The sequence below is a fragment of the Lycorma delicatula genome, chromosome 1 (genome assembly GCF_047948215.1).
Source record: "Lycorma delicatula isolate Av1 chromosome 1, ASM4794821v1, whole genome shotgun sequence".
NCBI classification, from domain to species: domain Eukaryota; kingdom Metazoa; phylum Arthropoda; class Insecta; order Hemiptera; family Fulgoridae; genus Lycorma; species Lycorma delicatula.
The window spans coordinates 55579324-55605501 of NC_134455.1; the positions used below are offsets into that span (position 1 = coordinate 55579324).

The 26178-nt window shown below is 28.5% G+C and overlaps 1 protein-coding gene across 3 annotated transcripts in view; it reads left to right on the plus strand.

Moving 5' to 3' along the window:
• The window catches only part of Nplp1 (Neuropeptide-like precursor 1), a 171757-nt gene that overhangs the window by 136056 nt on the left and 9523 nt on the right, over nt 1-26178 (plus strand). For 2 of the 3 annotated variants that reach the window (XM_075354927.1, XM_075354930.1), the window contains exons 2-3: nt 21561-22971; nt 23922-24084. In XM_075354927.1, the coding sequence (XP_075211042.1) occupies nt 21561-22971; nt 23922-24084 (1574 nt within the window). The remainder of the gene's footprint in view (nt 1-21560; nt 22972-23921; nt 24085-26178) is intronic. The other variant, XM_075354931.1, reaches the window with a different exon arrangement.

Here is a 26178-nt window from a genome sequence, read left to right on the forward strand (position 1 = left end):
TAAGAGCTTGATTAAGACTAATTATGTTGTAATCTTTCAGTCTCAAAGTATCGGTATTCCGTAAATGCGTCTCTTGTAAGCAACGCATAAAGGATTTAATTCTCTCATTAATAGCTGTAACTCACTCAAATTCGACCAAAACATCCATTGATATTCCATTGCGAGATCGACTCATTTACACAGACCGTTTTGCAAATTTACGGTTTATCGCCTAGGCTTTCCCTAAGGCCAACCTTTTTTTGAATTTTTTTTCCATTCTTCCATTCTCAGGCTTCTACCTCTGAAAACAGGAGGACCGCAAAATATCGGAGACATTATCTTCTACCATCTGATCACCCCCCTATGATTCTACCGATGATGGTGGGAAGGAAGTTTTGCGGCCAGCATCCAATGACACCGACTCAGATGGACAGGGGAGTATTACAATTTAAGTCCATGCTTTGTGAACTCCGTATTGTTATTATTGGGATTGCTGAGATGCTCACCCTCTCTCTGGGAGGTCTGTGTTCTTTTGGAGACTCCGCAACCACTTTTACTTAGTGCCCTCTTTGCCCTCTTTGCCCTCAGCCAGGGACATTTTTATCACCTTCTCATTATCTTTTCGATTTCCCGTAATGGGGACTTTTTCTATTTGAATTTCAACTTGTCTCAGATTAGATTTAGGCTTTTGTGATTTTTCTTGATTTTCTTTTATCGTATTACTGGCCTTACGTTGAGTACTCTTTCCTTTAATTACGTCCTGAAATTTTGGTGCCGGGTAAAACTACTTTTTGATTGGTGGCATTCTAAGTTTCTCGTTAATAATCCTTTCGACCATATTCGCTAAGGCTGGTGCTAGTTAAAATATAACGTCTTTTGGTTTGAATAAAGTTGCAGGAACAGCTGCAACCTTAGCGTAAGACGTTAACTTAGGTATACTGCTATGAACTATCTTCTTTGCCTCAAAGTAGCTGACCTTTTGTATGGTCTTTACCTCTAGTTGGCTACTTCTTACATTGGGCAGTTCCGCGATCTTGCCAAGTGATGCCCATGGTAATTCACACAGACGGGTGGATCCTGGGTGTAGTGGGTACCACAAGAGCACACCTATTGTACAGCGTTCTCCCTCGTGTCCGAACCGTTGACATCCGAAGTACCTCGGTGAAGTCGGAATAAATGGAAGCGCTTCAAGTCTGTGAAAATCAGCCTTTATCTTTTCCCGACACTTTGGTTTGTTAAAGGTGAGTATGTGCGAGCGGAGGGTGCAACTTCTCCGTTGCATCGAGTGTTCAGTCGTCGACACGCTACAACTCCTTATTTGAAAAGTTCTTCTACTAATTCGTCTTCAGTACAGTTCAATAAGTATCTGCACGACAACTCCCGTAGAGGTATTTAAAATTTTATGAGGTGAAACATCAACATTCATGGCGCCGATCTTCTTAGCTTTAAGAAGCCGCGTACACTAACAATTATTAACAGTTTCGACGAACAAACCATCAGCTATCTTTCTAACTTCCTTAACTGGTCCTCCAGCGGGTTCCGTGATTCCACGCTATATCACGAGAAGACTAACTTTTGTGAAATCTCCATCACTTCTTTGTTCAACCAGATACTTCGGTACAACTGACTGACTCTTCGGTCGAAACTTAGTTCGATCCTACTTTTCCTTGTCACTAGCTTCGAAACTCTTCCTTTTTAATTATAATAATTATAATAATAATAATAATAATAATAATAATAATAATTATTATTATTATTATTATTATAAGAGTGTTATATATTATTTATAGAATCAATATATTAAATCGATTTTTTTTTTACTCCAACAGTTTAAACTCGTAATGAACTTGTTCATTACACCTTTAGTATTAGTAGTTCTCAATAAAATATTGGCATTGAAATATTTTATATTTAAAAGTTTAATTCTTTTAAAGCAATAATATTAAATTACCATGTAAAACGTTATTTATATTAAAAATTCGATGTATGATAAAGAAATCTCAGCGAAAAAATCTAAAAAAAAACTATATAGTACGAATATACGCATACAAACGTTAGCAGCAATCTTGAGTATAAATGTCAAGTGACGTCGTTTCGAATACATCAGGATCTGCGATATATCTTTTGTGTGACTCCGTGCAAGAATTTTTAACATTTAATTAAACAATCTTTTTCGATTGAGCGGTATTACTTTTCACTACTCAGATTTAAGATTTAATTAAAATTTTTTAATTAAATATTTTTTATCTTATTTAAGAATTTTTTTATGAATGACATAATCATAATCTTAAATAAGGCAAAATTTATGATTGTCTTAGAAAAATTATGCCAACACTGAAGTAGTTATTCGAAATATTAGTTAACAAAGAACGTATTGGTAATCCAATCGTGCAATTATTCTATCGTTACGTAATGGGCGTTTTTGTTTTGTAGTAAATATAATCCAGTAGAATTCAGTAGCTATGATAGAATGAAGATCAGCTGTGTCATAATAACCCTCAGAATTCTCACAACAAAATAATGAAATAATATAGTTTGAATAATTTCATTTTACACTTGCTTAACAACTAGAATACACCGGTTAACTACAGTTTAATCTACCTCTAAATATAAACTGTACAATTAGGATATTAAAATCACAAAAGGACTTACTTGTGCACACCATTAATACTTCCTAGTTAATTATATGTAACTAATCGTTAAAGTAGAAATCTACCAAAAGTAAAAAAATTAACAAAAAACTATCAATTCAGTAAAAATTTGAAATAGACTTACTTAACTTCTCTATCTCAATTCACGGTTAAAGCATTTAATGGCAACTACATGAAAGTCTTTTTACCATCACCGATATTACGATCGAAACGTTTTTCCAGTCTGTTGTACAGTAGTGTTATCCTGACGGTACCAAAATGTTTTGGAAGAATTAAGGTCAATAATAAGGTTTAAGCTCGATCAGAATTTTTAGTAATTATTAGAAACCTATCAATATTTTCATTGTCTCCTTTTTGGTTCTTTTCCTTTCCGTATATCTGAGACCTTAGAGCTGATAAAAATTAGTCATACTTTCTTCCAGTCATCACTATGCTTTTCATACCTTTTTCTCGCTTAATTTCCAACAACTGATTCCATTCTAATACCTCATCTACGTAATAGTTTCCTTTCAACACTGCGCTTCGTATCTCACTGAAATTTATCATACAATTTAATACTATTTCTTTTTTTTTAATTCTGAAATAGATCTTTTAAGTTTTTTTTTTGTTTTTTTTACGAAGGAAATTCAATAAAATTCGAAAGAAAATGAAATCAGATTTAATATTAACCATTTTTCATATTAAATGTCAATTCATTTTGGCCTCTTTGTATTCATGGATTGAACTGTTTACATGTGACTATTTTTATATATAACAATATGATGATAATTGTCACGAATTACGCCATGAGAAGTTAACTCTTTATGTAAAGAATTGCATTAAATTTTATTAATACCGGGAAAGCGATTTTAAAAATGCTAAAAAAACTTCTTAACAATATAAAACCTAAATAGCGGAAATTAAGGAGTTAAAAATACATATAAAATTATTATTAATCAGTACATAAAGAAAAAAGTTACTCGAGCTTCTTTTTAGTAAAATACATAGAGTTACTTTTAGATATTATATATCGGCAAATATTTGTATGTTATTTTCATATATATTGATTTTCTGAAATATTTATTTTATTTTTTATTAAGCTGTTTTGTTATTAAAGAATAATTTTTTTTTTTTTGAAATCTGAATTCAAATCATGGACTATCGTTTGATTACTAAGTTTGTCCTGTCTATTTAATTTCTATATTATGTAGTAAATAATAATACAGATATCTATTTTTTAAACATTTACAGATATAAATCGGTTACAAAATTAATTAACTGGATACTTAGTGTGACTTTGAACAGAAAATTGAACTGAAATTATAGATTAAAAAAGTCATTCTTTTGTGCATCAGTTCCATGTGAAATCACATAAGATTTAATCATGCACAATTAAACAGTCCGCGTTTATCATGGTATATAAACCCCTATTATGTAATTCAGTGTACCAAAGCGAATTATTTATTTCTCTCTTCTTTTTACCATTTCTGAATTTAACATACTAATTAATTAAGTATAAAAAGATAATAAATATCTAACCAAGCCTACAGATATATATTTTTCAGGTAACTTAAACAACCTGAAAAATGTAATTTCTTCTAGTTAAATGTAAATAAGTTGCGACTTATTTACGTTTTATGTATTTTATTCCTGTCCTCAAACAGCCTGACATAAATAGATCAAATGTTAATATTTTGTAGCAATACCTATTTACCATTTCATCTTTCAGTATATCTTTTCTACTGTAAATTCTATTATTTTAAATTCTATTTTATATAAGTGATTATGTATTCAAACTACTTCATTTATAATTAATTGGAATAGACTCCGGCGTTTTCTGCATTTAATTCAGAATTATTTCGACTGCTGACTTTGATATTTTTTCTATTGATTTTTATAAAATCGTCCTTGGTCGTTGAACGTGATTTTAAGTTCTACCTTTTGTTATTTAAAATATGGGTGATCGGGACTGGTCGAGATGGAAGGTATAGTTTAAAATAAAATGCTAACCTAAAGAACCCACAATGTTTCATTTCGTTTCAAAATAATTCAGTATAAAAGCTAGGTTTTTAACGTCTGGCTTACATTACGGAAGGTTGAAAAATCGAAATGTAGCTGAACTAGTAAAAGTTTAACAATATTGATTTCTTGGTTCCGTTTCACGACCATTCCTTGACCTTAATTAACCTTTTTTTTTTAGTCTTAATTAATATTATATCTTGGGCCTGGTGAACCTTAGATATCACAAGACTAAACGTTTACAGTTGTTTAATTAGTTATACTTAGGTGAATTAATAACAGTTTGCTGTCTTTTAAGGCCATTTTGTCCCGTTTTTAATTAGCTTAGCCTGGAGGGATGTGAAAGGAATTTTTCTTCCTTAATTTCTCTTCTTGACCCCAACCAAAATACAGCAGCATAATATGAAGTAAATGATCTTGATCAATCCATCTAATAAGTACACTCGAAATTACTTAACTTCTGTGATCATGTGAGAACATGGTTTTAGTTTATTGGCACATAATAGCAGATTTCAATAAACATCGTTAAACCAGATGATGTAATATAAATCATTAGTTACATGACTATACATTTACACAGTATATAAAAAATTCAGCATTTATTTGTATCCGTAAGGAAACTACATAATTATCAATACAGAATTACTCACTACTGTTTGGTATATGCACATACATATTTTTAATTCGTAATTTTGATCTACTTTCAAGAAAAAAATTGTTTGAAATAGTCATTTAAAATGAAGGGTATGGCAGATCATACCCGATCGACTTATAGTTGGGCCAGTTTTAATAAATTAATGAAACTCTTTCAATTTATAAATGTAGTCTATAGTATTCGGTAAACTATAACTTTTTTCTTTACATCAATAATGAAGTAAAGAAAAAAAAACAGGCCGTATACTGTTTATTTATTTACTCTTGCAATTACAAAGTGATGGCCAATACAACTACAAAGAAGTTTATATTAAAAAAAAATGAATGTTGTTGTATTACCAAACCGTATCGTCGTCTACTACTGTACTGATCATTTCGAAATTCTACAATTTTTTTTTGGAAATAGCAATTAAAACTATTGATCAGACTTTTTGGGATTGTTTACTGGTAATTAACCTTTAAACGGAGGAGAAATTTACATTATTCTTATGGTAAAATATCATAAAAATATTGGTTTACTTTGTAATTCTTCCCAGTTAAAGACAATCACGTTAGGTTTTATTTTTTACGCTGCTTCAATCGCAATCGATTAGTTTTTTCTTCATTACACGAAAACGTTATTTCTGAGTTTCTTTACTGAAAATCAATAATTTACTTAATTAATTATAAATAAGTTTTTTTTTTATAATTAAATAAAATCTGATGTAGACACCACATTATTACATTATACGCCTATTAAATTATTATATATACACATTTTTTTAAATGAAAAGTACATTAAAAAAATTTTATTTCATTAACAATTTTTGATTTTTTCCTTTTTTATTTTTATTGCTAATTAAAATTATTATTTATCGTAAAAACTTTTTTAAAATCAGAGGTTAATAATAATTATTAATAAATCAATATATTTAAATTAACAAAAAAGGAGATGTAGTCTGATTCGAATCGATGTGCCTTACCCTGTAAGATCCAAATATTTCATTAATTAAAATTTTATTTGGCTATAATTCTGGAACCAATGAAAATAAGTACCACTTAACGATATATCGTTGAAAAGCTCTCAAGGAAGACTTATTACTGCAGTTAAGAAAAATACCAAAATCCAATTTTTTTTGAATTTTGGGCATTATTGAACACTTTCGCTTCAGTCGATTGCAATCAAAATGGGAGGTGCACAACTAGATGTACAACAATCCTAAATACAAAATTTCACCATCCTATGGCTAATCATTTTTTGAGTTATGCGAGATACATACATACGTACGTACAGACGTCACGCCGAAACAAGTCAAAATTGATTTGGGGTGATCAAAATGCCCTAAATCCCTCCCCTAAATCCCGTTGAAATTCCCGTTTTCAACGCCGTTGAAATCTGAAATCCGAAATTTTTTGTGATTACAATACTTTCTTCACTTCGTTCAAGAAAGTAAAAAGACATGACTTATTTTTTAACACAAACAACAAAAATATCTATTTAGAAAGTAAACTTTTCAAGCAATCTTTTAGTGTCTATAATTAAGTTTCTTAGAAGAGATTATTTAACAACTGATTCTTCTTTAACTTTTTCCCTGTAAAAAAAAGTACGTAAAATTTTATTTTATTAATAACTTCTGATATTTTTTCTTTTTTTTTACTCTTGTTTCAACCGGTATTAATGGAACATTATTAATGACTATGTTGTCAGTATTTCTCATCACTATCGATTTAAAACTTGTTTTATAATTCATTCTCTTGAAGTAGTTTATGTTATCTAATTTGTAAAGTTCTTAATTTTACTTTGACAGCTGATTCCGAGTAAAACCAGGTTTTTTTCTATAAAACGAATTAGATTAACTATTGATAGCTAAATTACAGTAATTTTTATATAATTTTGTGGGAAATATTATTATATTTCCATAAATCATATCAACTACTTTTAACTCATCTATACTTATCTATATCTCAATAATAATACTCGTAGTAATAAGAATTTTAATGCACGAACTGAACTCATCAATCAAAAAGGCATCTAAATTATCTTAGACTTGTTTTTTATTTTTACATTTTGTTTAATTTTTTTTTATTTTTAGTAATGAAATGATGGAATTTTGTGTAACAATTTAATCTACTGGAACATAAGCGAGATATGTAGTGTAGAATCTCTAAAAACTGAGCAATACGAGTATGTATCAAACCCAAGAAATAGCTGTAATTATGCATAATACATTATGAAAATTTATAATGAAACCGTTATATTCTACTGTTTTTTTTTACACATTTTTGTAAACGTACTTGTTCTGATTAACTTCTTTACGGAGTCTTTCAAAAATGTTTACAAAAAATTAAGTAAAACAATGTAAGATAAATAAAAAAATAACCACCCTCTAATCACAAAGCTTTTACAAACGTTATTAATAATTTATCTTTAAAATGATTTTAAAAACATTACTAATGGAAAATCTTTGGTTTATTTTTTTAGTGTAGGTTTATAAATTTACTTGCGAATGAGTATCAAGTTTAGAATATCAAAATAAGTAGCCACAACAATCATGATATTAAACTTATCCGTGTAAACAATAATAAAAATAAAAGTTTGTTAAGTTTTGTCAGTGTCAAAGTGTATTTAATGAGCAATTTGTTGTTAATTACTTTATATTGGTGAAATAATTTTTTTTAATAAAAAAAAAGCATTATATTACATCAAAAAATTCAATTTTTATTTATATATTTTTATAACTTAATTCCATTCTCTAGATTAAAATATTATTCTTACTTTGTGGGGCTATTCAATGGCAGTATATCAGGAATGGTCGGCCTGAGACAGAAACTCAAATCTTATATCAAATAAACTGCTAATATTACAGCATCATTTAATACACGGGTACAGCTTAAATTTATTAGGTATAATCACTATTAACTGCAACTGAACGCTGGTATGAGCGGTCAACTTAAGTAATCCGGATTATGCTTATCTCTTTTCGCTGTAACATATCAAGAATTGACATTGAAAGCTAATAGAAATAATTTAAATCGATTACCTTAAAAAAAATCGATGAATATCCACTACATTTATACTAGACAAACACTCATCTGTAAATCTCTCTTACACTTTATAAACTTTTCATACGTAAGGTTATCTATCACAAATACAAATAACTTATAAAAAACAATAACTGTTAAAAAATCTTCAAAAAAATAATCAAAAATGAAAAACAATCATACAGGAAAAAAAAGATAACATGAGAAATATATCTCACAAAAATCGACAAGAAGGTGAATATGAAGAAGAAAATGTTAAGAACAAGGGAAAAAAATTAAGAGAAGATGATACATATAAAGAGGAAGAAAATGTTAAGACCAAGGAATGAATAAAAAGAATGATGAATATAAAGAGAGAGAAAATTTTAAAACTAGACATCGTGTACACGAATTAAGATCAGAAGAATTATATCAAACCAGAGAGCGATTAAATGATTGGCAACAAAAATCATATAAATGATGATCAACTTTGACTTAGAGAGAATATTGTTAGACTAAATTGGAGGAATAATAAACTAACAGATAAGAATTTTTGCAATTTATTAAGGATCGGGTATGTACGCCCATATACAGTGTATATGTTTTTCTTGTGAGGGTCTATTTTTCAGTCACTCTGTTGTTAACTTTAATATAAATAAATTTAAACAGAAATTCCAGAATATTTACAAAAATTAAATTAGAAAATCCAAAAATAATACGATTGGCTAAATTATAAATTTCAATTAATATTAAATAATCAGTTGTTTCACCAAATCTATTACTTATACGCATATGTAATAATACTTATTAAACTACAAATTCACATTTTTTTAAATACATAAAATTTTATTTCATTAATAACTTCTGATTATTTTTTCATTTTTTCTCTTTTTTTATTATTACATTATAATTTACTGTATTTTTTTTACAATCACAGGTTAATAATTATTAAATCGATATACTTAAATTAAAAAAAAAGTTTAATAAAACGGAGATGAAGTCCGAACAGATATGCCTTCTCTTGTAAGATCCAAATATTTCATTAATTAAACTTTTATTTGGCTATAACTCTGGAACAAATGAAAATAAGTACCACTTACGATATTTCGTTGAAAATCTCTCATTGAGGGCTTATTACTGCAGTTAAGAAAAAGTTCAAAATCCAACTTTTTGGGGATTTTGGGCTTTATTGGACACTTTTGGTTCAGTCGATTGTAATCAAAAGTGGAGGTGCTTAATTAGATTTTACAACAATACTAAATACAAAATTTCAACATCCTACGGCTAATCGTTTTTTGAGTTATGTGAGATACATATACGTACGTACGTACGTACAGACGTCACGCCGAAACTAGTCAAAATGGATACAGGGGTGGTCAAAATGGATATTTCCGTTGAAATCTGAAAACCGAAATTTTTCGCGATCACAATACTTCCTTTACTTCGTACAAGGAAGTAAAAAACACAAATCATGATGTATTTATTATCAAAATCATTCTTATATACATATTATACTACGCATAAATAACACTGGTTAACAGTGATTCTGTTCCATGGTCAGTATTTGCTGAATCATATGTACTTTTTTTGCTGATTCCGAATATGAAGTGAAAATTTCCCTATCGGCCTCACAACTTTTGAAATTGTCCTTTCTATTTCCCTAGAAGTACATGTGAATGAACAATGCAAATACAGTATATTATTTATTTTATTTATTACAGGAATTAAGTTGCTAAATATTTATAATTTATTTGAATTGATGAATAGCAATGAAAAATAAGTATTATTTACGCAGTAATTGAAACGATTACAAATGGTACACATATAAATTATGTATTTTTTTTTCTAGTCACACATTGTGAAGCGTATATGAAATTTTCTTTGTGAATCGTGCTGAATGTAAAACTATAAACAATATATCATGCTGACAAGAAAAATCTCAAATTCATCAGTCAATTGCGCGTTCTTGTATGGGTAGCATTTATTAGTGAATGTACGTTTCTTACCAACTTGATGGTTTATTTTTCCCTGTGAAGCCAGTGTAAAAATTAAATTAATTTTAAGAGCCCAGAACAGGTTCTGGGCTCTTCATATTTGCTGATATTCATATGTAACGCTGTTGACTGGCTGGTTAAATGGATCTCGTCACATGGCATTTTCAATTGCAGTGGTTTGGAGATAACCGAAAGATCACTTTACGGACTGCTATTTTTGTGTAACGAAAATATCAGCGATTACAGCTAAGATAAGACATACGCTATTAAATATATTGATATTCCCTTTGCTCTAAGACCAGTGCCTCACAGTCCATTGTTTCCAATTTCAATAGAACCAAAAACGCGGTATTTAAACTAAGATAAAGCTGTTGATGTTGAAGGTTATGCAAATCTATCAGATGATGAACAGAAGAGACCCAGACTTTTTAGAAAATAGAAGTATTGAACCACACTTAATCAGTTAGAATTAAATGATGTTATTCGTGATTTAAGTTTATCCGAGAATCAAGCAGAAAATCTCGCTTCAGGAAAGAAAGGATGGAATCTTTTACAACACAATATTAAAATATATATGGTTTCCGTGACAGTCAGTGTGAATTTGAACGTTTCTTCTTCCAGAACAAGGACTTAGTTTACTGTAATGTTGTGCAATCTTTACTAGACGCTTTGGGACTTATGCACTATCCTAATGATTGACGTATTTTTATAGACTCCTGAAAGGAAAGTTTGAATGCAGTCCTTCATGTTAAAAATAATATCCCATAAATCCCTTTAGTTCATGCATCTTGCATGAGAAGTCATATGAATATATAAAATTTATGTTGGATATGATTCAGTATGGGAAACGTTTATGGTATATTTTTGGAGACCTGAAATTGATAGCACTGTTATTTAGTTTATAAGTTGGGTATAAAACATTTTGTCGCTTTGTGTGTGAGAGGAAAGTAAAGATAAGAAGAATCATTACGATAAAAAAGAATGGCGAAAAAGAGAAACATTTATTAGAAGAAAAGAACGTTGTGAGACCAGCACAAGTAAAAAAAAGTTTATCTTCTACCACTCCACATTAAGTTAATAAAAAAAGGTCTAATAAAAAAAAATCATTAAAGCATTTAATTTGATCATAATGAACTGGATTTCATTTTCTAAAAACAGGTTCCCTAATGTAAAAGATGCTAAGATAAAAAAGTTATATTTGTTGAACCGCAAATAAGAAAACTAACGAATGATACCGAATTATAATTATATTGTATTATAATTATATAATTGTACTAATGACTGTAAAGTTGCTGGTTAAAATCTTTAAAAAAATTTGTAAACATTTCCTTGAAAATCATAACGCAGCTAACTACAAAGAACCTATAACTGGATCTCTTAAAACCATGAAGCAGGGACGTATATGTCACTAAAAATCACTTCTTAGATTCTCATCTGGATGTTTTCCCACCAATCACGGAGCCATGAGTGAAAGTACATGGAGAACACTTTCATCAGGAAATATCCACCATGGAAACACCCTACCACGAAAAAAGGAACCCAAGAATGCTGGCTGACTGTTGCTGGAATCTCAAACCTGATTATATTTATAGTAGACTACACCAGAAAATTCAAAAGAAGCAAATTTTAGGCATGTATAATATTGTTATACTATCGTCGTAATACCTTTTTATTGAAGAAAACAAATGGTAATTACAAATAGAAAACTATGGCTGGTAATAAGAAACCACTACTTACATATTTGAATTCAGCGTCAAAAATACTATAAAATTCAGTTATTAACATTCTTGTAACTAAAAAAAAGACGAGGTTATGTCGTGTAGTATAATTGGCTAAGTTTTAAAATAAAAATCACCATAAAATGCACACTTATATTTAATGACACCATTCAAACAACACACATTAGAATCCTTAATCTCTCCCAATAAATATGATATGTAAATTTTAATAATAGTCTAATTATAATATAAATTAGGATATATGATTTTATTTTTAGAAAAAATGTTAAAAAAATTAAAAGGTAAAAATTAAACATCATTTTCCAGTAACTTGATATTAAAACAAAAATGTATCTGACAAAATGTGACTATATAAAAGATTATAATATTAAATTAAGCCTGTTATTAGCTGTTCTCCTTTGTATCAATATAAATGCCTAAACCCCTTCCATTTATATATATATATATATTACGTATTATACCCGTATACTGATCCTAAATATTCCCTTGTTACGGGATACCTGTAAACAATATCTTTCACCTACGAGTCTTTATGCGATCAACAGTATCACGAATAGCAAGATAAATTTTCTTCGTATTTTCTCACAACGATATCTTAGTTTACGAAAAGGCAGGTTGATATAATTTCAACATTTCATAATATATCGTGAAACAAGCATTCTGTGAAACAAACATTTCAGTGTTCCTCCTTTTTCGATTCAGTCTAATGAAATTCTTTAAAGATGGACGGAATTCGTTGAAACTAGACTTATAAAAAAAATTTTTCTCGTAAAGTTACAAATTGGTTCAATAGGTGTTGGTTTTAAAGAAATGGGTGATTTTGCAGAATATTTAGATAAAACTGTTTATAAATGTAAAACGAAATCTATAATTTTAATTGAAATAATTTATAATAAAACCTTTTTTTTTTCGTAACTTTCAGTAATATTTAAAAATAATTTACAAAGTAAACTTCTAAATTATTATTATTAACAATGTATTAATATATAATGTGTACAGTACATTTGTATTGCATAAATAAATTGTATGTGTATATAAATTTAATAACCAATGTAATACAATTTATAATGTTTCTGTAATAGTAATAACATTTACTACTTAATGATTTTTTTCCATAATTAAACCTAACTGAATGATTAATAAGTCTGTTAATAGGGATTAGTTAAAAATTTAGAAGTAAATTTATTACCTGGGAATAAATTAATGGTTTAAATGGAATATACATTCTTTAATAAGAGTAGCACAATAAACTTGTGTAAGTGTATTTTTTCACGGATGAGATATGGTTTTAAAACATTACTATTCTGTATATTATTTCTTCAACAGAGATCATGTCAAGCGATGAAATAATATATATATATTAATATATATTTATTGTATATACATATAGTTTGGCAAAAATAAAACTACCAGATATCATAAGTTAACGTATTCGTATTACGTAATTCACTACATTTACTGTTAAATCAGTTTTAAACAATTTTGTAATACTTGTTACCTCTTAAATCGCAACTGAAATTACACTATAAATTTTACATCTCTGAAACTTTTCGGAACAAACTGTTTGGTAACATGATATCTAGTGATAACAAGCACCACTAATTCAGAGTTGCAGGATTATAAGAGTTAATTTACATCGATTTTGAGTAGAAAATATTTAATACAAAATAATAATGTACATAATATTTACATAATAACCATGTCCGTACACGTTGTACTTGTAGTAGATATTTATTTGCTCTAGCTCGTAGGTTTCTGACGAAAAACTCTTCGTACTACAAAAACACAATTTTTAATTTACCAACAACCCTTGATTTTTTTATTAAATTATTTTTTTTTACAGCAATAATTAAATGAAAATAATAAAATTATTAAAAGATAACGTAATCAAAGCATCGTTTATTTATTGTAGATTTTATTCCCTTTGTTTATGTATATGTGCGTTCGTGCGTACGTGCGTGTGTGTGTGTGTGTGTGTGTGTGTGTGTGTGTGTGTGTGTGTGTGTGTGTGTGTGTGTGCGGGTTTGTGTGTTTGTATGTGCGAACGGGCGGAGGGGTCGTCATAGATATGCGCATAAGAACATATACAATCGTGCGTGTGTACGAATATATACAAACACATTATTTAGACACAGTATTAGAGTATATTTACCAAAATTTTTGAAATTTCATGTATTGTTATAAATTGGAGAAATATTAAATAATACCGTTCTGTACAACTTCGATTTCACAGCTAATAAATAAATAATATTAATCAGCAAGTGCATTATAATGAGAAAATAAAGAAAAGAAGAAATACCAGAGAAAATATTTATTAGCTCAGTTCATAAAGTGAAGCGAGCTCCAACAACCGGTGTAATTTATTTAGCTAATCAACTTCGAGCAAACGTTTCGAAATTCTGCAGAAATTTATCGACAGCGGTGATGTTTCTTTACACTGCTCACCTATATACTATCTACCTTTCCCTTTTGCTAATTGATGAAATTACTGACATTATTTCTGAGTATCATTAACACTCTTAGAGCGTTAAAGAAAATTCTATATATTTTCTACGAATCTTATGTACAACTTCTTTTTTTTAAATAAGTCCTTACAGATTCAAATGTATTAATTAGGCCTGTGATTTTTACAATTTAATCTGTCATTCTTCTAATTTAATAAAAAAAAAAAAAATCAATAAAAATTCGATCTTCTTAACCCCAATATAATTAATTGAAAGATAAGTAAAAACACTATTCCACAAAATTTCAAAGTTGAATATTTAAAAAGAAAATATTGAATAATTTTGATAAAATTGTACGCTTATTTTTATGTACAGTAGGTCTATTTTATGTTTCTAATTATTTTGTTATTAATTCTAAACAACGGTTTAGACATTTACAGAAAAAAATGTACTATGTTATTAATTGTATATATAAAATATGTTACATTCTATCAATACACATTACCTGCAATGTGCAAAATTATTTTGCACATTGATTATTCTGATATTTCTGATTATTATTGGATATTTTTTTTTGTATTATATTTGAAATAAGATTCAAATTCTAAAAATAAATATTTTTAATTTATATTATTGACATTAATTATTATAGCACTTTAGAAATATATTTCACAGGGAGGTCAAATTCTTCAACCTACAATCAATCATCTTTTTTTTATATTCCTATTGCGACAACAACCCATTTAATACAAATAAATATATGTCAAGAGTAGATATATATATATATACACTTAGAAACACAAACTCAAGCGCTAATGTTCTCTGAATAATAACAAGGAAAGTTCCTAATCACACAAATTAGTATTTATTTTTTATTTATTTTACCTTTCTCGAAAAGTTTTTACTTCTGTGATCAGCCAAAAATACAAAGAACTATTAAAATAAATTCAAGCTAACTCTTTTTTTAAGTATAACCTTTTGTGATAATCTAATTATAAAAGAATTAAGTCATTTAATCTACGATTTTAAACCCCTTGAATAGAATCGAATTAGTTCACCTTTCAACTCTCGTTTTACAATCATCACATCTGAAGTCATTTATAAGTAAATTTCTTATAAATGAATTCAGACTTCATATTAATCAAAGAAACTCACGATAAAACTTTACGAATATTTTTCCTGGAAGTCATTTCAAAATGCCAGATTGTATAAAATACCATTTCATCAATAGTATAATAACTGAAAAAACAAAACCTAGTCGGTTACACATACTGAAACATGCTGTTGTCTTTTTAGTTCGTAAAGTATGGCTGACGCATGTTTGAGGGTAAAAGCATGATTAAATAAACAGGCAACAAGAATAACTTGGCTCGATATCTGACAATTAAAATATTAAAAACATTATTTTCAACCCTTGTCGGTCTGTGTCATCACCGTACATCTCCATTCCAAGATTAAATTAGATTTGCAACGCACTATAAACACCAGATTAATTAAGAAGTGGTTTATCTATTTAATAATATCTATAATAATAGAGTGACGTAGATATTACGGTAAATTTTTAATTTAATATCTCGTTAATCGATACATAAAATTGATTTTTCACTCCATCAACTTTTTCATAATAATCGCTGTGACAAAGTATCTACTGAAAAAGTAATTTTTAAAATGACAGTCATTACTGTTAACTTATTCTTTTAAAAGGAGGGTTTTAATTACCGACTTTATTTTCTTGGTCAATGGATAAAACGCTTTTTGTCATAAATGTTTGACCTATCAAGCAGTGACAAACATACTAAAATGAAAACAATCGATCAATATTGACTGTTACTGAAACTAGGTACCAATCTAGTGCACGATACTTTTTTGTTGAAACTAAAAAATAAGGCATTTCGAATTAGGTTGAATGAAATTATCGATATTATTCTGTAATAGAGAAATAACATATTGAATAAACAAATTATTAAAGCGCAAAATGTTTCTCCTTTACATCAGTGAATCGGGGATTAGTCTAATAAAGGGTAGTGCCATGATATATTCGTTCATGTAGATGATACATCAATCATCTATTCAAGTAGGATTTCTCGTACGCTCCCTGCGACTGACAGCAAGATATACACTCAACCAAGGAATTTCACAGTAGAAATCAGTTTCATAAACAACGTAGACATACAAATTATCAACAATTCAATGAATTAAAATGTTAACAGTAATTTTCTAGGGGTTATTCATCGATAAATATTTTTAGATTAAATATTATGACTATAATAGCCACAAAAATTGTCTGGACTATTAATGATACAATAAACATGGACTCATTATCATGGTCCCATTAAATAGTACGGTAGATATGGAATTATTGTTTTGTGTGCCTTATGATGTGCTAATTTCAAAAGAATTGTTAAATAAAAGAATCTTTAAGAGATCTGTTAAATAAAACAGAACGGAACGGCTTTCTTAACTGTGTTGGTAGAAAAATATTAAAAAATTATTCTTTCATTTTCGTTTAATTTTTCTGGAAAAAATTACTGGAAAAACATATTTTTCTGGAAAAACATATTTAATTTTTCTGGAAAAAAATTAAATATGTTAACTCTACACCCGAGTGCAGTGATATTAAGAGGAAAAAATTGAAACTGATTTCTCTCACTTCAGTTATACATTATATGAGTAGATTATTATTATCTGAGAATGTTTACTTTCTCAGTAACACAAGTGCCTTCAAGTAATTTCGTTTAATTTTTCAAGAAAAACAACAAATAATTTGAATGTTTTCAGAACGATATCAAAAAATAGCGGTTAATTAAAAAAAAAAAAAATTCGGTCAGAGTGCATAATGAGGTTATATTTCTATTGCATATATTGTAAAGAAAATAAATTCGATAATGTAGAAATGGGGATTTCATGACGTAAGATTTTTAGAGCGAGGCATATTTTAAGGTATAAATTATTGAAATCAGTATAATAAAAATTTTCAAATATTATAAAGTACCTTAATACATAAAAATTTAAAAATGTAGAAAATAAATTGTAGTTTCAATAGATAAAAAATAACCTTTTTGTAACCCGTTTACCCTTAAGCAATAAAATATTTTACTACAATTACTATTAGATCAAAACAGAGTTTGTTTACTATTCAAATGAAGTAACTGTTTTTGGAATTTAGGTAATGTCATTGCATAACATCATTGATGTGACTTACTGCATGACAGCAAGACAACAATGAACATTCCATGAGAATCAAAGTAGATATAGTTATGTAATATATGCGTTTGAATTGATAAATTAAGCTCGTGCAACAGAGTAATTCAACAATGCGTAGGTATAAGCATATGTACTAGATGAAACAATGTAAGCTTATTAAATTAATACAGGAGTAAAATTATTTTAAGTAGATTTATATTTATAAAAATAAAAGGTTATGGATTTTATTAAACGTTAATAATTGTCATTCAATTAACGAACAATAAATATTTTGATGGTTTATTAAGTAGCTCAATAAACAGTTTAATTGTATTTTAAATAATCATATAAATTTTTATTTCATATCTCATAACTGAATTTTCGATTTTTATCTACTAGATACTTGGGCATTAAATGTTTTTTTATGATAACAGTTTAAAAACTGTTTTGGTAATTAGTTTTCGCATCCCTACTTAATACTAATATTGTTAATGTTCTCATAATTATTAAGCAAAATTTAGTCGTTGAGGCTAACACGAATGTAATTTTTCTTCTTCAAATCAATTCCAGTAGATCCAATAACTTCGTCTTATTTTTTGATTATAACAATTAAACTACATTCAAAAATGTCCGGTATCACCCGACATTTTCGAAAAGGATTAATAATTTGTGCATTTTATGCTTTCGAATCATCAATTTATATCATAACTGTCTACCTGAAAAAATTAAGTTATCTAAATTCACCTTAAATAGTTTTTTATTTAATACCTACTTTGCTGATGAAATCAAATATTTTTAAAACTTTGCGCAATACGGTCATCATCTATCCACTCTTCACCTCTCTCTCTTTTTTAGTTTTACAGTATCTTCGTAATTACTTCGTAATTTATATAAGGAAAAGAAAACAAAAAATAACTTTCTCTGTAAATTTTTAATTTAATTTTAACTTTAGAAGAAAAAATAAAAAATGTCTATAGATTTTTTTAACTATCCACAAAATTCCTTTGTATTTTGGAACAATTCCACCAAATTTACAAATAAAAACTATTATATTAGACTGAAACTCCGATTAGTACCGTTTCTGTTAATCTCAACCATTGTAAATACATAAAAATTGAGAGGTTTTAGAGTGTACCGAAATGAGTAAGTAATTATAGATTAACAAACAATCATTTAAATTATCAACATTCATCCATTTATTAAATTATTAAATGACAAACGTGAAATCAGCATTATTTATGTATTGTGACAACATTAAAATTTTTATCAACAAGAAAGGAGTTTATGCTTTCGTTGAAAATTTTAATAATTATCTCGTCAACTGGAAAATCTGTCATAAAACATATAATAAAACTTTACTACTTTGTATGTGAGTTTTTTAATTTCATTCGATTTGATAAACCAAAATTTTCTGCATCCACGTATAATAAAAACGTAAACTTGTACTCAAGTTTTCTTCTTTAAATTATTGTATTAATGATGTAATAATTTTTCTGTTTTATTTTAATTTTAATTATAATCATATATTTGCTGTGCACTATCAATATCGAATTTATTATTATTTTCTTGGTTAGTATCAAAGTATCAAAACACTTTCACCACTTATAAGTTTTTTAACCACACCTTCAAAAAAATTATTTTAACGTTGTACGTGTACATTACACAAAGAAATAACTAATTAAATAGATTAAAATTATATTCTCCAAAACTTGGTATTTACATCGAGAGAAAATTCTGTTATCCTCTAGTTCACTTCCGTTTCTTTATTCTTCGTAACACTCATATATTTATTTTATTTTCAAATATTAATTATTTTTTCAAATGATAAAATAGAAAAATATTTAATTTTGTAGACGTCGTCTTGTTTTTAAATTAATAATTTATTTTTTTCATTATATCTTCTTAATTTTTCATCATCAAAGTTAAATATATTAATTGTGATGTAATGATACATTTATTAATTTTTTTCAGTTCACCATTCTGTTCAATTTAAAACATTCCTAAAAAAAAATTTCCTTCGGATTTTCGGTTTCTAATTGAAATATTTTCTGCATCTTTCTGGACTTAAATAGAAAGGAAAAAAATAGGATTTCTAAATCAAATACTTTTCACAATAGCATCCTCATAGAATATGCCCACAGCAGCCATAACTTACAATAAAATTTTGGGTTCAAAAAGAACAGGTTGACCTTCATATATGTTGTACTAAATGTCACCGGATATCTTTTGCAGTTTTGTTGATTCGAAGTCAGTCGGCAATTATGTTCCTTATTCGTGAAGAAAGCACGACTATTGTTTGCTACATGTCTGGATCGTCAGACTATGATGTGTTAATTAGAACCCAAAATGTGTTGCTGAGAGAAAGTAACGAAGAATCATTAGAGTCAAAATATCCAGTGGGGTCTGGCTGAACCGTTTACAGCTCAGTCAGACCTTTCCAAGCAGAAACCTTGGGAATAGGAAAGGATATTTCTTTAGAAATACTGCACCTTTCCCAGGGTACTACTTAATTTCTGAAGGAACTTCTCAATGAGACTATTTGGCTAGTTTTGCGGTTACTCTCAAAGGTAGATTTTCTTTTTTCATGCGCATCCTTTTCTTTATCTTTAATCGTTGGACCGACTCGGGAATTCAGTTTCCTATCTGGTATCTGCGCAGTGAAACAGCTGAAGGGCCTAGAAAGGGTAAAGACGGGTTCTTAATGTCGTAAAATATAAACAGTCTTTAAAGATAAATGATACTGATTGAAATCAAACTGTACACCACCAGCACGGGAAGACAAGTGTTAATCCTGTGCGTCATACTCGCACAAATTAAAAATCTATCCAATTTCGCTCAAATTCGAAGCTCAAAATTCTCAAAATGTAACTACTTAATAGTAGAATATGAAAATAAAAATAAAAATAAAAATGTAAATGTTTAATGAAAACTTTGCTAAAATTAAAAAAAATCATCTTCAGCAATTCCTTTCTGAAATTATTAATATTGCCTGTAACAGCAATATTAAAAAGTTGAAATCAGTAAATGTTTCTTAACCTTAAATTTTGTTATTCTTTTTTTCATTTTTCTTTAAAGTTCCGGTTATAAAACGTCTGAAGAGCTGACTGTTCAATCACAGGCTAATTTATAATAGAAAAATGGAAATTGACTTTCAAACTTCCAAAAAATTTTCAAAGATTTTATATTCGTATTTTTATTCATCAAATTGAACTGGTTTTGTTTAAGAAAGAGTCACAAAGTTCTCAATAATCCTGTTTGTTAAATATTTATTAAAAGTTACTCTAATGTAAATATCTTTGATATTTCAACAAATTATTTATTAATTTCAAACCGACTCTTAAACTATAATGAGATTTGGTAGCTGCTGTAAGGCAATATTAAATTGAATTAGGTAGACTGTTTTGCAACAACACGTCCAATATTTTACATGATACCTCATCAGTATTAGTACATTTTATAAAAATATATATGTTTTCAATTGGAAATTAATTGTTAAAATAACAACAGTATTAATAATGTTACACTTACTTTGTACACATTTATCCTGTGACTGGGGGAAAAAAGCAGGAATTCCAATATAATGTAATACTGGTCGTATTTACTTAAATATGCTTTCTAGAACGCAGTACGAAAATAATTTATTTTTAAATATCGAGTTTAATTAAGATTTGCACTTTGAGTCGGTAAAAAATAAAGTTAATTCACAGATACAGAATATTGACTCAAATAGTGTACAAAAAGATTCTTGAATCTTTGCATGACAACTGGTGAAAACTTAATAAATTTGTTTCTATTCTATCGAATTGTTAATATTCTAGGTATTTCTGACAAGTTTCCCCTTCAGATGGTTTTGTAATATAAAATAAAAAGAAACTGTTTAACTTTATTTATTTATTTTATTTTATTCTTTTGTTTTAGGTACGAGGTGACGCTCCAGAATCAGAAGATAAAAGAAGCATTAGTGCTCTGGCTCGAGAAGGACAATTACCTTCACCAGGAAAACGATACGTTGCCGCACTCGCAAAGAACGGAGAATTAACAGCATTCACACGACCGTCCTGGAAAAAGAAATTACATCAAATTCTACAAGAGGCTGAATCAGATTATAATGAAAATATTTCTGAACAGAAACGATATGTAGGAGCTCTAGCTAAAACCGGTGACCTCAAGGTAACAAAGTTACGAAACGATAAAAGAGATGAAGTCGATACGTTAATCGATGAATTAATGACGGCAGAAGAACTGCGAAGATTGCGACTGGAAGCCCTTAGGGAAGAATTATTGAGGGAGCACGAAGAACAATCAGAAGATGTTGAAGAGGCAGAGGAGAAGCGGTCTTTGTCTTCGCTTGCTAGAACAGGAAGTATGCCGTTTACGCAAGGCAAAAGAGGAATATCCTCCCTAGCAAAAAACGATGATTTTCCTTGGTCTGATGGAAAAAGAGGCGGGATAGCTTCTTTGATGAGAACTAGACTTCATCGAAAAAGAAACTACGTTAACGAACTGAATGACTTAATAGACGAGCTGTCGGAAGATGAAAACAACTATGAAGCTCAAACCGCAAAAAGAAATCTCGCTTCTTTTGCAAAAAGCGGTGGATTATCTGGGCTTTCATATCGTAACGAGAAGAAAGATTTATACGAAGACTGGGAACGACCTGAAGAGGATAGCAAAAGAAATATACAATCTCTCTTGAGGAACAGAATGTCTCCGTTAGTGGAAGGAAAAAGATACTTGGGTGCGTTTTTTGCTAGCAACGGTAGACCTCCGTACATAAGCAGAGATCCTAATTTTAAACGTAATATTGGATCAATGGCAAAAGGATGGAGAGCGGGAGATGGATTTAGAATGGGAAAAAGAGAAGCCGATTTCGATCAATTTGAAAATGAAGAAGCCGATGACATCGCAAAAAGATATGTCGCTGCATTATTAAGACAAGGTAGATTGCCTGTAGGTAATGATGCGACAAACCTTGAAAACGCCCAAGAGGATTTAATGGAACCGGAGTCAAAGGAAGAAGTAACGGGTGTAGAAGAGGAAAAACGACACATCGGTTCGATTGCAGCGCAAAGCAGTTATGCTATGAGAAAGAAAAAATCTGTCGATTTAAACGAACAGAAAGATGAAGCCAAAGTAAGCGAAAAACAAACAGATCACACAAACGAAAACGATGTGACGAGCACTCGTAGAACTAAAAGAGAAATATATTACGATTCCTCTGAAGAATATCCGATGCCGGTTCTCCAAAATACAGTAACGTCAGATTATGAAGATATAATGTCAAAGGTGTCCGGAGACGGTCCTTCAGCTCGTAATAAAAGATATTTCGGTAAGTATATTAAAAATCTTTACTTCATATTATCTGAACCTATGAATTCCCTGAATTTTAAAATATACAAAATTTAAATAATTAATGAATCATTTAAATACCTATTATTCTTATAAATTAAGGTGTATTTTTTGTTCACCTGATTTTTTTTTTAGGCACAATAATACTACATTATTAAACACATGTAGTATTAGTATGCGCCTTATGTATAAATAAATAGTGTAAAAAGTTAAATAAATCAGTTCAAAAGTTTAAAAAATTATGCAATAATGTAATAAAATTTATTTAAATTATTTTTAATTCGTTACACAAAGTATTATTTTTAAATACTAAAATCCTTATTTTATTGATAATATTTCGAATTTTCGTATTAATATGTTGTATTCTTTGAAAATAGTTTTAATATTTGTACCTTTTCTTTTGTAAAGAGAACGTTTTAATTTAATTAATGTCATAGCTACAGTAACAAATGAGTTTTATGTAAAACTATTAAATTATTAGATGTTAGTAGCTTTTTAGTAATTACGCTTTATCGAGTGTAATTTAAGCCTCGCCTAAGTCTATCGCCTTATCTTTTTCCAAGTAGAATATTGTGTTGATGTTGGCTTTGTTTGTACTTCGATTTTTAACTTCTTGATGTGTAGCACCACGCATGCTTTCATTTTAATAGGTGTTGAAGTATGTTCTGCATAATCGTTATCTGTTAGCGTAGATTCTTCTGTGGTATTGTTGTCAGTCTTCTATTAATGTTGAGTGTTTACTGATTGGTAATATTACTTTTGGATCGTCTGTTGTTGTTTAGATTATTATTGTTGATTTTTATTTAATTTTACTTATTAATTTATTTGTCTTGTATTTATAAGTAGGATTATGTTGCGGTTGCTTTCTGATGTCAGAGCACGTTAGTAAATATAGGTTGAAATTATTAGCTCAGGGATAGGTTCTTGCAGGTGCTCTGGCAAGAAACGGGTGGCTGCCTGCAGGCTACTATCGTGGTACTTCCAAGCGCCATATTGGTGCGCTAGCTCGACTGGGTTGGCTTCCATCTTTCCGCAGCTCTAGAGGTTATTCCCGGTTCGGACGGGATGTTCGATCACCCTGCAAGAGATCTAGGTCAGATAATTAAAAGATCCTATTGTTTTTTTGTCATTTCAATTAATAAAAATCATATTCATGTGTCATATATCTTATTCTGTATAAGATTTAAAACGAGCACATATATATAATGCATAATAAATATACGAACTGTGTAAGCATAATTTCTGTAAGAAACATTGCATTTTGTTTCTTCTATTCCGAATACATTTCTTATAATCACAACAGTAGGCGAGGTTTCATTTACAGTTCGAAAATGCGTAGACTACTTAAATTTCAGAACAAGAAGTAATCACAATGCAGATAACGAAAAGTTTATGATGATAATAATAAATTAGTTAAAAGTTTATTTAAGACGATTTTCATTCTTCTACTATCATTAAAACTTAACTAAACAATGTTAATTAATTAATCATAGTGTAATTTTAGGTTCAAATAGTCTGTAGATTTATTTAGTTATTTTCTGTTTTTTAGTTGTAGGAAGTATTTGCTGAAGTATAACTTTTATTGCAGCTCATGAATTAAATTTACAAATAAATCTTTTAAAACGAATACTGCCCTTACTATCAGTAACTACTATCTTAATATACTGTTCTTGAATTTCAGTTAAATAAAATAACTTTTATTAACTTATCAAAACATTAAAATAATGAAAAATATTATTGGTATAATGTTTCAAACAACGGAATATTAAGAAACTAATTCTTTCAAAGATAAAAATAGAAGTTTACATCAGAAAAGGCTTTATTGGACAGAACACAGTGAAATCATATTTAGAAAGAGTGTTAACTTTAAGAAATTGTTCCTATCATATGAATAATACAGGTGTAAGTAATATGTATTAGTCATATTTAATTAGATATCATACGGAAATTTCATTTTTTCAGTGAAAATGAGCTTAGTAATGGAAAAGTTTATTTATCTACAAATTTTTATCACTCGGCTATTAATAAAAAAAAAAGGTTAAGAAGTTAGAGGAAAGTTGTGAAATGAATCAGTGAGAAAGGGGAAGTATCAAAATTCTCGGCTTGTCAAAACTTAAGACGGTAAAGTAAATAAAAAGACGTCCAGATTTCCAGTACTTCCTTATATTGCTTTACAAAAATTCTTTTTCCTCCTTCATCATTTGTTCTGAATTTACTGTTATCCACTTTTTTCAGTACAGCTTAAAACTAAGGTTTTTTTTAAATAATAAATAAAAATACGTAATCCCTAAAAGTTATTCACTTAAAATATGTTAATTTAAAAAATTAATCTTATTTTTATTAATTTAAAAATTGTTATTTCTTAAAAGTAATTTATTATTACTATTATTATTGTTATATTTTCTTAATTCTATTCAAGTAAATTTTATATTCTTAAAATTCATTCAGATATATTCATCTATCTAAAGTATAGATATATTTTAGAAACATATTTTTTCGCTCAGATTTTACAATAATTAACTCTGTTTGGTTTTGAAACGGCCATTTTACAATTAAATTTCTAAATTAATTTTTGAAAAAAATCCTTGTATCTCTACTTCTTGCATGTTCCGTATCCTCATCGTCCACTAAGTACAAGATCAATCACATGAGAATCTTTGTTTCTACAAATGATTTTTTGGACAGATCGGTGAAAATAATTAAGATATGTATGATCCTCTCAAAGAAGGACCATAGGTAGGTTATACTTCTAGTCATGACATACTACTGAGGTTAATCTGGACCAAATTAACGCCGTTCCAATTAAAAAAAAAATAAACTTGTGAAGATTTCTTTACCAGTAATAAATAAAACTAACAGAATTATTTTCTGATGAACTTCACAAAAAAAGTTTGTGTTAAGATAATTTATATACGCATTTTTTTTTTCTAACTAGATGGATGATTAAACTAAGAAAAAATTGTTGTTTTTTTTTTTCTAACTAGATGGATGATTAAACTATGTGTAAAAGTTGTATACCAATTAAAACATTAACAAATTAAAAAATAAATGACATACAAAATAAATAACTTCTTTAATATTCATTTCCACATATAATTTCAGTCGGCTTTTCAAGAATAAAAGCTGAGTTTTCTTACTTTACATTTAACTTGATCGTGTTCAGTATAAAAATATTATCACTGTAATT